The 14,060-nt window shown below is 41.0% G+C and overlaps 1 protein-coding gene across 3 annotated transcripts in view; it reads left to right on the forward strand.

Moving 5' to 3' along the window:
• LOC137423036 (exocyst complex component 6B) overlaps positions 1-14,060 on the forward strand; it is a 392,907-nt gene that overhangs the window by 346,506 nt on the left and 32,341 nt on the right. For all 3 annotated transcript variants that reach the window (XM_068109815.2, XM_068109816.2, XM_068109814.2), the window contains exon 20: positions 6,995-7,068. In XM_068109815.2, the coding sequence (XP_067965916.2) occupies positions 6,995-7,068 (74 nt within the window). The remainder of the gene's footprint in view (positions 1-6,994; positions 7,069-14,060) is intronic.

Genomic DNA, 14,060 nt, shown 5'->3' on the forward strand with positions numbered 1-14,060 from the left:
ATATATATATACATATATATATATATATATATATATATATATATATATATATATATATATATATATATATATATATATATATAATGGTATCTGTAATCTGGTTCTCCAACCTAATGAGCGGACAACATGACGTCATCGCCATGCACGTCCGCCTTGCCTGCAAAGTTCCAGAGGAACCATCTAGCAGTGCGTCATTACGGATTATAAATACAGATACTGTCACAAGTGCATGCAAAACTCATAGTTACCGACCTGGTTTCGCCCTTGTTGGGGCTTCATCAGGGCAACGCAGTGAGGCTTTCCATACACTTGTAACTCTGTGACCCTTTCGGTTTTTATATCAGTCACTATGCGACCTTCATATCATCAGTGGAGAACCACCAGCAAGGTGTCCCATACAGCTGCTGCTGCACCTTGCTGGGAGCGATACGCACCGCCTGCCACGCGGTGACGTTATCTCTGGTATTATACAGATACCATTATTAGTAACTCCCAACCGCAACCAGGTCGACTCCATATGATGAGTGGATACCAGAGATAACGTCACCGCGTGGCAGGCGGTGCGTATCGCTCCCAGCAAGGTGCAGCAGCAGCTGTATGGGACACCTTGCTGGCGGTTCTCCACTGATGATATGAAGGTCGCATAGTGACTGATATATATATATATATATATAAAACACAGTTTGTGTGTGTGTGTGTGTGTAATGTTACCGATAGACTCCTAAACGGAGAGGCTTACGTGCTTGATATTTGGCATAGACATGGCCATTGAGCCTGGGACGAACATGGCCAAACTCAAAATATTTGACGATCCATATTTTTTATTCATATTTACCTCAGCGCATTGCAGCGCACGGAATCAACGGAATCAGAGCAGGTGGGCGCTGATTCGCTCAGAGCGATCACGTGATGACGCTATGAACGCTATGAACGCTATGACGCTATGACGCTAAAAACGCTATGAACGCTATGAACGATATGAACGATATGACGCTATGAAACGCTATGAACCATATGAACGATATGAACGATATGACACTATGATGCTATGACGCTATGAAAAAAAAAATCGCTATGACGCTATGAAACGCTATTAACGCGATGACGCTATGACGCTATGAACGCTATGACGCTATGACGCTATGAAAAAAAAAAATCGCTCGCTTTACCAAGGGGCTCGCTCTCCCCCCGTTCCCCTCCCCTCCCCTTCCCCCTCCCCCTACCCCTCCCCCTCCCCCCTCCCCTCCCCCCCTCCCCCTCCCGTCCCCCACCCGGCAATGCCGGGTACTTCTGCTAGTATATATATATATATATATATATATATATATATACATACATATATATACATATATATACATATATTATATATATATATATATATATATATATATATATATATATATATATATATATATATATATATATATATATATATATATCCAGTCACATGAAAAAGTAAGTACACCCCATGTAAAATTTTGACTTTTCTCAACATATTTCAACATACAGCTATTTGATCTTCATTTCACCAATATTTACAGATAAAGGTGATATAATATAACAAGTATCATGAAACATTTACATTTTGTTGTCCATTGTATTATCTAAATAAACATAAATGCAAATTTCGCATGTGGAAAAGGTAAGTACACACCCTTGGCTCTAATAGGTGGTATTGCCCTTTGGCAGAAACAACCTCTCAAGTAGGCATTTCCTATAACTGTCTACCAGTCTCTGACATCGACTGGGAGAAATTTTTGCCCACTCCTCCATGCAGAATTATTTCAGCTGTGCGACGTTTGAGGGGTTTCTTGCTTGCACAGCTCGTTTCAAATCCCCCCACAGCATCTTGATGGGATTTAGATCCGGGCTTTGACTTGGCCATTCCAGAACCCTCCATTTCTTTCTTTTCAGCCATTCCTTGGTGGATTTACTGGTATGTTTAGTGTCATTGTCATATTGCAAGGTCCACCTTTGGTTGAGCTTCAACATTCCGCTCAACCACCCTCTGGTACAATGAAGAATTCATCTTGGATGCCATGATGGTGAGCTGCCCATGCCCTGATGCAGCAAAGCTGCCCCAAACCATAATATTTCCACCACCATGCTTTTCAGTTGGTAGCAGGTTCTTGTGGTCAAATGCTGTCTTTGGTTTTCGCCAAACATGTCTTCTGGTACTGTGGCCAAATAGCTCTACCTTTGACTCATCTGTCCAGGGCACATTGTTCCAGAAGTGCTGGTCTTTGCCTCGGTGTTCATTGGCAAACTTTAGACTTGCCCTGATGTTCTTTCTGGACAGCAAAGGTTTCCTCCTGGCACACCTCCCATGTAGATCAAATTTGTGCAGCCTCTTTCCAATGGTAGACTCGTGCACTTTGACATCATTGGCAAGACAACAGTGGCAACAGTGGCAAGAGTGGCAAGAGCTACCTGTCGGTCCCGTGATGACATTCTGGGGTGCTTGGAGACTTCTTTCAGCATCTTGCGGTCTACTCTCGGGCTGAACTTGCTGGGGCGGCCTGGCCTGAACAAGTTGGCAGTTGTTGGGAATCTTCTCCACTTGTAGATGATCTTCCGGACAGTCGAATGATTGATTTCAAATTGTTTCGAGATCTTTTTAAATCTCTTCCCAGACTCGTAGGCATCTATAACCTTCTTTCCGAAGGCCTCAGAGAGCTCTTTTGATCTCGGCATAGTGACGCCTACACTTAAACAACAAAGAGCAAACCAAACTAAATGTCTGAGGTTTAAATAAGACAGGTTCCTCGAAGATCCTCTCCAACGATGTTCTAATCATTTGCACCTGAGCTGGTGCACCTGATTCTAATTTTAGGTATTTGAAGTAGTGATAAATGTAGGGGTGTACTTACTTTTTCCACATGCGAAATTTGCATTTATGTTTATTTAAATTATACAATGGACTACAAAATGTAAATGTTTCATGATATTTGTTATATTATATCACCTTTATCTTTCAATATTGTTGAAATGAAGATCAAATAGCTGTATATTGAAATATGTTGAAAAAGTCAAAACTTTACATGGGGTGTACTTACTTTTTCACGTGACTGTATATATATATAGATGATTGGTCCACCCAGCAGAGAGAGGTGTGTGTGTGTGTGTATATATATATACATACATATACACACACACACACACACACACACACACACACCTAAGTGAGTTGCCTATGCTACGCATTGGGTGGGAGGCCACATTCAGACAGACAATTCGGAAATGGCGAATCGTTTAAACCATTAACTAATAAATACCACATTCCTGTGTCACCTTCAGTCGAATGTCAGGCACTAACAGCCAGGTTGTGAAGGACTTGGGCAAAAAACATACCCATTTTGAATGTTTCTATACCTAGCCAATTGCGAAACTACAAATGGCGAATCCGCGAATGTCACAGGTGGAAACCCTTACATAATTTCCTTTCAACTCAATCTCTATATTTTTATTCCAAACGGCATCATTCCAATCACAAATTAATTCTATACCATTAATATAACAAAATCTAACGTTAAAAACACTCGTGATGTTAATGAAGATAGACTGTTTCATGTGATAACCCATTCAGCCATCATACTGTTTATATAAATGTGATGGTTATTTGGTTCCATAATTATCTCCACCACCGAAGGTGGATGGAGGTTATGTTTTCACGTCTGTCTGTTTATTTGTCTGTGAGCAGGATATCTCAACATTGTGGAAGGAATTCGGACGAAATTTGATGGACAGGTTGGTTGTGTGCCAAGGATTAATTGATTAAATTTTGGCAAACATTCGGATGTGGGTCCGATAATTTTTTTCGTGATTCTTCACCATTATGAGATAGGGTCCTAAACGATATATAACACAATAGCTCAAAAATATATGTACGAACTCAGATAAAACTTGGTGGACAGGTTGGCTGTGTTACAAGGAAGAATTGACTCAATTTTGGTGAAGATCTGGATTCAGATCCGGCCTATCAGTGAGGTACAAAACGTAAACTGTTCGGTCTGTCAGAGGTATGTGCTCTCCGGAGTGCAGTTCTAGTTTGTGTTGTTACTGTATTGAAACCCATTAGCCTTGACCCTTAGAGGATCCAGCTGATGCCAATCGCCAGGTTGAAGAGATTGATGCATTTGCACATGTCAAGAATAAATAAGTTTGTTGCATTTGATTACAGTTTGTTCTCTCCTGAGCCGCAAGACAGGGGAAATGTTGGCAGACTTGATAATAATCTATGTTCCAATTGCCAAAGGAAGTTCCACCCTGTGCTTTCCTCCCATTGGCCTTTTGATGTCTTTTGACCTGCGTAGGACTGTTGTGCCCTGTGAATGAATATCTAGACTTTTGGGGGGTTTTGTGATATTTTTTCCCTTATTTATGAGGCTTGAATAACTTTTTATCGACCTAGAAATTAATCAATCAGACTCTGCAGTCTGAATTTGTTTTTGGGATATGTTATTACCTCTGCCGCTGCCACCTCTGCCACTCTGTTTATCTGTTCATCTGTGAGCAGGATATCTAAAAAAAGCTATGGACAAATTTGGATGAAACTTTCTGGGCAGTTTGGGTTTGTGATGGGTACAAATTGATTAGATTTTGGTGAAGATCTGGATCCGGATACAATATATTTTTGAATGATTTTAGGGTCAAAAACGATATATAGCATGATTTGTCAAAAAGTTGTGGGCAGATTTGGACCAAATTTGCTGGAGAGTTTGGATGGGTGACGAGAACCAGCCGATTACATTTTGCATTTTTGGTTCAGGTCCGGATGTAGATCCAGCCTGTCAGAATGATGCGGAACGTATACTGTTCAGCTGGCGGAGCTAGGTGCTCTACCGAATTCCATTCTAGTTTTTATATGCAGCTAACAGATACTGAGGTTTCTCATTTGTTTCTCATACACGCTTGACAAGTGGGCTTTAGTCCTTTGTCAAAAGGCTTGTAAATTTTTACCACACCTTCTGCTGTACTAGGTGAAAACTTTCCGAGAAATTGCCATCATATTCGGTCTATTATTTAAGCACATGGCGAGATGAGGGTAAAAAGAAGAAATAACCTATTGAGAGAAGGAGGTGAAGAGGGAAGTGAACTGAGAAAAGGAAAGGAAGGAGAAAAGATAATTGAGGGGAAATGAGGGTATAGGGTGTGATGCCAAAGGTGTTGCTTATTTCGCTTCAGTAATGAGTGCATGGCTCTCTCACCTTATCATACCTAAAACTGAAAACATTAGGTTGTGTAACATGACTTTTTACCCTCACCAGAGGAGAGGGTATTGCATTTGGGTCTTTGTTACTTGCGAAAATCGAAGATTTTTAAAGTATATTGGTTGGTCTTGTGCGTTATTCTGTCTGTATGTCTGTATTTCAGTTGCCTACAGGTCATAATTTTCATCCGATCATGAAACTTCACCAAGTTGTAGAGGTCGTCACAATTCAGAAGCCTATTGATTTTGAGGTCAAAAGTCATCTGGAGGTTAAATTTCTAAAAACTCAATTTTTTTGTCCGATTGTCTTGAAAATTAAACAACATTTGTACATCGATTCACTAAATTGGGAAACCAATTATTTTTGAGGTCAAAAGGTCAAAGGTCAACTCATGTTCAAACTTCCAAAATCATAAATTTTCATCCAATTGACTTGAAATTTTAACAGCATTTGCATAGTGCTTCACTGAATCGGGAAACCAACTATTTTTGAGGTCAAAAGGTCAAAGGTCAACTCTCGGTCAAACTTATAAAATCATCAATTTTCATCTAAAAAAATCATCACTTTTCATCCTATTGACCTGGGCTTTGATCAAGATCGTCAAATTTGATCTTGATGAAATGGACAATTTGCTGGATCAATTGCAACCTTTTTGGGGGAGGGGGTGGGGGTGGATTTTGCAAGTATCGTGCTCTGCATGACGTCTTCTTGTTTGTTTGTTTGTCTGTCTGTTTGTCCACATAGAACGAGTATGTTTTTCTCTGCAACCGTTGATCTGATTGACATGAAATTTTCAACATTGGAGCGCCTTTCCCTATATAATTTTTTGTGATAATTATTACGTCATAGGTCACGTGGTATGGACGCCATCTTGGAAAAAACAAATAATCTGCACCTCCATATCTCCGAAACTGCACCATGGAAAAAATTGAAACATGTCTCATTGTCAAGTACTCACCATAGGGAACAACATATATTAATGATGATGTCATTGGTGCCTTTATTATGACGTCGTAATTAGACAAGTGAAACACTTGATCTGATCAGTTTGAAATTTATTGAGCGTGATCTGCACAAAAATGATATGGGAGAATTGAATTGATGACGTCATTGTTCACGTGTTTCGGCAGCCATATTGGATTGAACATAAATCTACGTCATCAATAAACCACACAAACATAGCAGATAAAAAAACACCATACAAAATACACCACACAAACACATCCTGGCGAGGGTCTGCAATCTCTGATTTCTCTTTCTTGTTTTCATATTTATGATGAGAAAATATTTTGTGATATTGCTTGACTTGAAATCCCCAATTATAGTCTCCCATTGAAGTATGAAGCTATCAGAAAGTTTATGTCCTTATAAGGTAAGATAGGTGTAATTTGTTAGCCAAAAGGTAAAAATTACCTGAAAGGCACTTTGTAAGGAATTGGGGGTGGGGGCAGTAAAGGTTGTGAAAGGATTCTATAGAAAGATGAGAAGGATTTGCTAATAGATGTGTGTCTTTTCATTATTTTGATCCTCTGGCTTCCCGATGCTTCCCTCGTACAGCGACGATAGCTTTATTCGAAATTGTTTACATCGTTAATAGCCACTTGATAGAACTTTCACTCTGTATTTCATCTCAGATTGGACGGCGTTGTTGAGGAATGCTACATTTGTTGTATTGAATGCATATTATTTGGGTTGCTGCTTGTTATGAAGCAACACTTGAATCCAAGCAGGTTGAAAGGAACTAGTTTCACCTCTGATCATGACATTATTTCTTTCTTGTGCAGCATTTGCCAGCTCGGAGCCGGTTTCAGGACTCCAGGGGGAAACTCTTCAGCTGGCCTTCATAGACCTGCGGCAGGTTAGTGGATGCAGCATTTTAACACCAGTTTCTTCTTCTTCTTTCATTGATACGACGACGGTTAACATCATCGAGGTATTACGTGAGGCTGTTTCATACCACTCCTTTTGAACTCGTGTAAAGTTATTTGAAAGTTCACTCATTACTTAAATTGAAAGGGTATAGTGAATTTAAATTATTCACAGAACTTTTTTGTAAGCTCCCCTTGTGTTGTCCTCTCTCCACATCTGAACCCTGTACGTGACACAAAACCGAGTTCCATACTCCTTTTCATGTTTTTTTTCTTTTCTTTTTCTTTGAACGAACTCTGAAAGCTCAGGCCTTGCTCTATTGCTGCTTTCTCAGCTGTTTGGTAAGATGCCTCTCACGCACCGTGCAATCCATCTTCCCATCGAAGCCCGATATCGTCAGCGACTTACCCGCTCCTGCACGTTTGTTCACCACTAATGGCTTGCGGCAAGCGTACAATGCTACCCCTTTCTGTAGGCCGGACCATGGGTGCGCCCAGGCTTTCACTGCACCACGACATTGATGGATGGGCCCAGGGACCCTTTTGCTGGCCACTCGATTAGCTTGGAGAGCATGGCAGGTGCCATGTGCTGTGCTGGTTTGCAAAGCGTACAGACACAGACAGATTACATCCCAAATCTTTGGCATGTGCATTTTTATAGTGCCTTTGTTTCTAATAAATGCTTCCAGTTTATTTGGAGGAAAAAAACATTCACAGCCTTTAATATCCAATTATGTGAGTGTTGCAATTATACAATTTCAAGATATTTAGTATTTCTAATCATTTTTACTTTTGTTTCCTTTCTAAATTTCCTGTTTGCTCATTTTATTTGTGCGATTGCTATCTGCATGTGTAGCTGCCGATTAATCAAATAGCCACACATGCAGATGCTTGGAACCTTGTCATAATGCACACATTAGTGGCTGGTCCAGCATCAAAACGTTATTTATTTATTTTTTTTTATTTTTTTTTTTAATGTTTGTTCCATGACACGATTAAAATCCTATGCTTAGTGGACGGTCAATAAAAAGGTTATCAAATAAATCCATGACTATGGGGAAATTAATGTGAAAATGTAATAATATAAATTGCATATTTTCAAAAAAAATGTTCTTTTTATTGCAAATATGTTGATTTAAGTTCACCAAAGCAAAACATTTGGAGGGAGCTACAGCAATTATAACACACAAAATAAGCTGCAAAGCTGGACATTGACAAAGCAGCCAATTCTCCATATTGCTCAGGACACAAGCCTGGCAGCTTTGATTTTATCAAAAAATTGTAATTTTGATTAATATTATTTCTTTTCATAATGATTTGCCTTTTTGTAATTGATGATACACGCTGTTGTCTTCGCATTCATGAAGAGACTACGCAACCAGGTGCAGACTACCTGATTGTCAACAAAATTCCACAATCCGATTGCATTGAAATTTTGTTTACCCACCCCTGCCCATTTAATACAGAAGGAAACTCTGTGTCCCATGTCTCCATGATAAGCCACTATAATCTACAGTGTACAACTATGATTATATATACAGTATAATATAATATAATATATATATATATATATATATATATATATATATATATATACAGTGGAACCTTGACTTACGAGTGCCCCAACTTACGAGTTTTTCGAGATACGAGCCGTCGCTCGGGCGGTTTATTGCTTTGAGATGCGAGCCGAGATCTGAGTTACGAGCTTTCGCCACCCGGTCACGTGGTTATCTTGCCGTGCAAGTACAGTATCTCTGCCGTATATCGCTGCATTTTTGTTTTCGCATGTTGGTTATTTTGAGTTTACGCCAGCCGCCACCAGGTGGGTTCTGGTCACGTGGTTATCTTGCCGTGCAAGTACAGTATCTCTGCCGTATATCGCTGCATTTTTGTTTTCGCATGTTGGTTATTTTGAGTTTACGCCAGCCGCCACCAGGTGGGTTCCGGTCACGTGGTTATCTTGCCGTGCAAGTACAGTATCTCTGCCGTATATCGCTGCATTTTTGTTTTCGCATTTTGGTTATTTTGGAAAATTTCTTAGTTTTAACCATGGGGCCTAAGAAAGTGAGTGCCAAGTGCAGTGCTGAGAAGAAGAAGAGGATGATGAGCTTGGCTATAAAACACGCAATCGTCGAACAACATGAGCGAGGTGTGCGTGTTGTCGACTTGGTGAGGCGGATGTGAAGGCAGCTGAAGATTTTATTATAACTTTTGCCGAACTGATAGAAGCCGAACGATACATCCCCCAGCAAATCTTCAACTGTGACGAGACAGGGCTCTTCTGGAAAAAGATGCCGAGGAGGACGTATATAACGGCAGAGGAGAAGAGCATGCCAGGCCACAACTTGTTCAGAGTGCCGGCGATAGCTCGCCTTCTCTTTGTGGAAAACACGGTGAGATCCTTAACATCCAACAACTAATGGGACGCAAACGGGGCGCCCAGTTTAGCGGTACACACATTGATGAATCACCCTGCCTGTGATTCACCCATGACAGGTTATAGTTGGGTCGGGATTCAAACCCAGGCTGGACAGTTTAGACTTTAGAGTCAAGTGTGCGTACCTCCAGTCCAGGCCATCCTGCCAACTTGTATGCTGCATACAGGTGAAATATAAAGCGCGAGATATTTTTATATATACTGTATATTTAAAAAAAAATTGGTGTGGTTTTTGGCGGGCTGGAACGGATTAATAGCATTTCAATGCATTTTAATGGGGAAATTTGATTTGAGAAACGAGCAATTTGAGTTACGAGCTCGGTCACAGAACGAATTAAACTCGTAAGTCAAGGTTCCACTGTATATATATATATATATATATATATATATATATATATATATATATATATATATATATATATATATATAATATATATATATATAAACATACATAATATAATTATAGAAATATATGATATATACAGGGTGTTGCAAATGTCATCACCCCATTTGTTTTGCTTATAACTTTTGAACCAATAAAAACTCAAACTGTAGAAATTGCAAAAAATAATTTATTCCATTTTATTTCATAAAATTATATTCTGAAAATGATGTCCAACAAATGGCCCCCTCCATTGCGCTGGGGATGATGACATTATAAATGGGGATGATGACATTTGGAACACCCTGTATATATCATATATGATATAATCACACATATATACAGGGTGTCTCATAAGTCTGGATATCTGGATATATGTACAATATATATATATATACTGTACATGTATACGTCATGTATATATACGGGCAAAAGAATGGTGGACATATTGAACACATTCTGTGAATACAAGCCATCCAGATTTATTTTGGGACACCCTGTGTGTTTGTGTGTGTATATATATATATTTATCAAACCACAAAATGCACAAAATCTTTGAGTATGTTTTGATATCTGTGATCACTCGTAAGCCATAGAATAAGGTCCCTGTGCATGCTTTTCAAATTCTTACCAAAGTTTACGATAATGCTATCGGCTCTTGGAATTCTGAAGAAATATTTGTGTGTGTCTGGTTTAAGAACCATAGACTTAATCTCCTGTGTGAAACTTCCGTTCTTTAAGCATCGTTGGATTTCCTCAGTGTGCATTCCCTGTTGTATGAGCGTTTCAGCGCAAAGCGACGCCATAGCGCACGTAACAGCGTGCACAAAGAGCACTGCAGGCCTCCCAGAGATGCGTACGCAGCAGGAGCTTTTCCTATGGGATGTGAAGGACCCTTGACATGAGCTGTCAGCGCCGGTAGGACTCATTTAGAGGTGCCTGATGGATGAGCTACGATCGCAGCCAGACATTCCGACAAATTCCTTTAGCTTTGCTTTCATCCGGCCTAGCCTGCTCCTCTGCATTACCCCACCCTTCACTCGCCAAGCAATGAGCTGTCACCACATCTCACACTCTCTGGTAACCGATAATAAAAAGATCCACCGCCTGCGAATAGCATTGCCTGGCTGTCATTTTTCGTTACAACTGTGCATCATTCAGACCTTCCTCCATCCACACACAGAACCAATGACAGAAGCTAATTAGGCATTCAAGATATGCTCCTGATTGTGTGTGTGTGTGTGTGTGTGTGTGTGTGTGTGTGTGTGTGTGTGTGTGTGTGTGTGTGTGTGTACGTACACTACCGGTCAATCAAAAGTTTTAGAGCACCTCAATTTTTCCAGTTTTTATTGAAATATACGCAGTTTAATGTCCAGTGAATAACCTGAAATGGTACAAAGGTAAGCAGTAAACTGCTCGAGGTTCAAAAAAACAAGTTTAGGTTCGCAAAAACGGGAAAATAATGTAAATTGCACAGTTATATTGTAAAAAAGGCCTTCTTCAGGGAACAAGTAATGGGTTAACAACTTACAGCTGTTCTGCAGCAATGTAAGTAAATTAAGCCTTGAAAGTTGATGCGAACAATTCCTTCAGGTGTCCCAACCTCTGCTGATTACTTGATTACAAACCCCCTGTCTGTATAAAAGCAGTATTGGAACAAACTGTTATTACACCCTCTTAAGCATTATGTGGACAATATTGCACTGCTGGAAGCAGTATATTGCTATCATAATGGCAAGAAAAAGGCAATTTACAAAGGAAGACAGACAGACCATAATAACCCTTAAAAGTGGAGGTCTTTCCATTCGAGAAATTGCAAAGAAAGCCAAGGTGTCAGTGAGTACAGTTTCCAACACCATCAAAAGGCACTTGGAAACTGGAGGAAACTCTCACAGGAAGAGGTCTGGCAGACCCAAAGCCACAACAGAATCGGAACACAAGTTTCTGAGAGTCAACAGCTTGCGAGATTGGTGGCTCACAGGACAACAGCTTCAAGCACAGCTTAACACTGGTCGACGTAAGCAAGTCTCAGTTTCAACTGTGAAGAGAAGACTTCGAGCTGCAGGTTTGACAGGTCGAGTGGCAGTAAGAAAGCCACTGCTAAGATGGCAAAATAAGAAAAAGAGGCTTGCCTGGGCCATGAAGCATCGCCAGTGGACTACTGAAGACTGGATGAAGGTCTTATGGACCGATGAATCAAAATTTGAAATCTTTGGTTTATCACGCAGGGTTTTTTACGCCGTCGAGTAGGCGAAAGGATGGTTCCTCAGTGTGTGACACCAACTGTCAAACATGGAAGAGGAAGCGTGATGGTCTGGGGCTCTTTTGATGGATCCAGAGTCGGTGACTTGCACAGAGTGACTGGCACCCTGAACCAAAAGGGCTACCACAGCATTTTGCAGTGCCATGCAATACCCTCTGGTATATGCCTAGTTGGTCAGGGGTTCATCTACAGCTGGGGTGGGGAACCTCCGGCCTCCGAGCCGTATACGGCCCGTGAGACCGTTTGATCCGGCCCGCGAGGCAATTCATCTATCTATAATTCCAGTAATCTCTCCTTTTCAAGGTTTTAAATTAATCGGACAAAGGGTAACCAAGTTATGACCAAAAACGATTCAACCAATCAGAGAGGAGCGAGCTTTCACGTGTTGTAACAGTCAACGAATGCCGAACGTGGCGAGCAGACGCTGCCTCGGACGGCACATTTGAGAACTTATTCATTTATTTGACGTTGGCAAAATATGTTGGTGCTAACAGAATAATTGCCATCAAATTAAAACTAATTTGCGATTAATCGTAACTGCGATATGCGACCTTCCGGACAGTCAAGTGAGTTCCGGACAGTCGTAACTGCGATATGCGACCTTCCGGACAGTCAAGTGATCGCGTGATCTCATGTCATCATTTCATTCAGTATATGCAAACATGGCGACTAACAAGAAAAGAAAGGTAGATGCGGAATGTCGCGCTTTCCAAGAGAAATGGGCAAACGATTATTTCTTTGTGGAAGTAAAAGGCAAGCCAGTATGCCTAGTTTGTCGGGAAGCGCTCTCAAAGATGAAAAAGGCCAACCTCGAGCGTCATTACAGCTCGAAACATGCTAAACTGGGCAAGTTTAAAGGACAAATGCGCTTGGATAAAGTTAACGTTCTTCGGCAGAGTTTTGGTGCTCAACAAGCAGTCTTCATAAGACCACAATCTGACCGAGACAACACTACGCATGCTAGTTTTGTGGTGAGTGAGCTAATCGCTAAGAAGCTGATGCCGCATTCAGAAGGAGAATTTGTGAAGGAGTGCCTTGTTGCCGCTGCGGAGCTGCTCGCACCAGACAAAGTAAAATTGTTCCAAAGTGTCAGTTTGTCTCGAAGAACTGTCTCAGATCGGATTACTGACATGGCACATGATATTGAGAAAACACTGAAGGACACCGCAAGAGATTTCCAGTTTTTCTCTCTGGCCTGCGATGAGACAATGGACATAACAAACACTGCCCAACTAGCCATTTTTGTGCGGGGGATTACAGCTGAGTTTGATACGAGGGAGGAGTTGCTGTCTTTGCAAGCCATGCATGGCACCACCAAAGGTGAGGATTTGTTTGAGCAAGTTGTTTTGGCTATGAACAAATTCGAACTGCAGTTTGACAAGTTAAGTGGCCTGGCCACGGATGGAGCCCCAGCCATGGTTGGCGCGCAAAAGGGATTGACTGCATTGTTCAAAAAAGAAATGAGTCGTCTCAGTCTCGATCCAAGTGAGTTAGTTGTATGCCACTGTATCATGTGTGCACAGTCCCTGAAGCTCAACAATGTGATGACAACTATCGTTTCCACCATAAACGTCATCAAAAGCAGAGGGCTGAACAGCCGCCAGTTCAAGGAGCTACTGAGTGAACTAGAGTCAGAGTACGGAGATCTGGTTTACCACTGTGAGGTGCGGTGGCTGAGTCGCGGAAATATGCTCACATGGTTTTACTCACTGAGAGAAGAAGTGAAACAGTTCATGGAGATGAAGGGGAAACCTGTCATGGAACTCAGTGATAGCAAGTGGCTGTGTGATTTGAACTTCATGGTGGACATTACCAAGTACCTGTCAGAGCTGAACGTCAAGCTCCAAGGTCCCAACCAGCTTCTCAGCTCTCTGCAATCACATGTGAAATCATTTGAAGC

The sequence above is a fragment of the Myxine glutinosa genome, chromosome 3 (genome assembly GCF_964187855.1).
Source record: "Myxine glutinosa chromosome 3, kmMyxGlut1.1, whole genome shotgun sequence".
NCBI lineage: Eukaryota > Metazoa > Chordata > Myxini > Myxiniformes > Myxinidae > Myxine > Myxine glutinosa.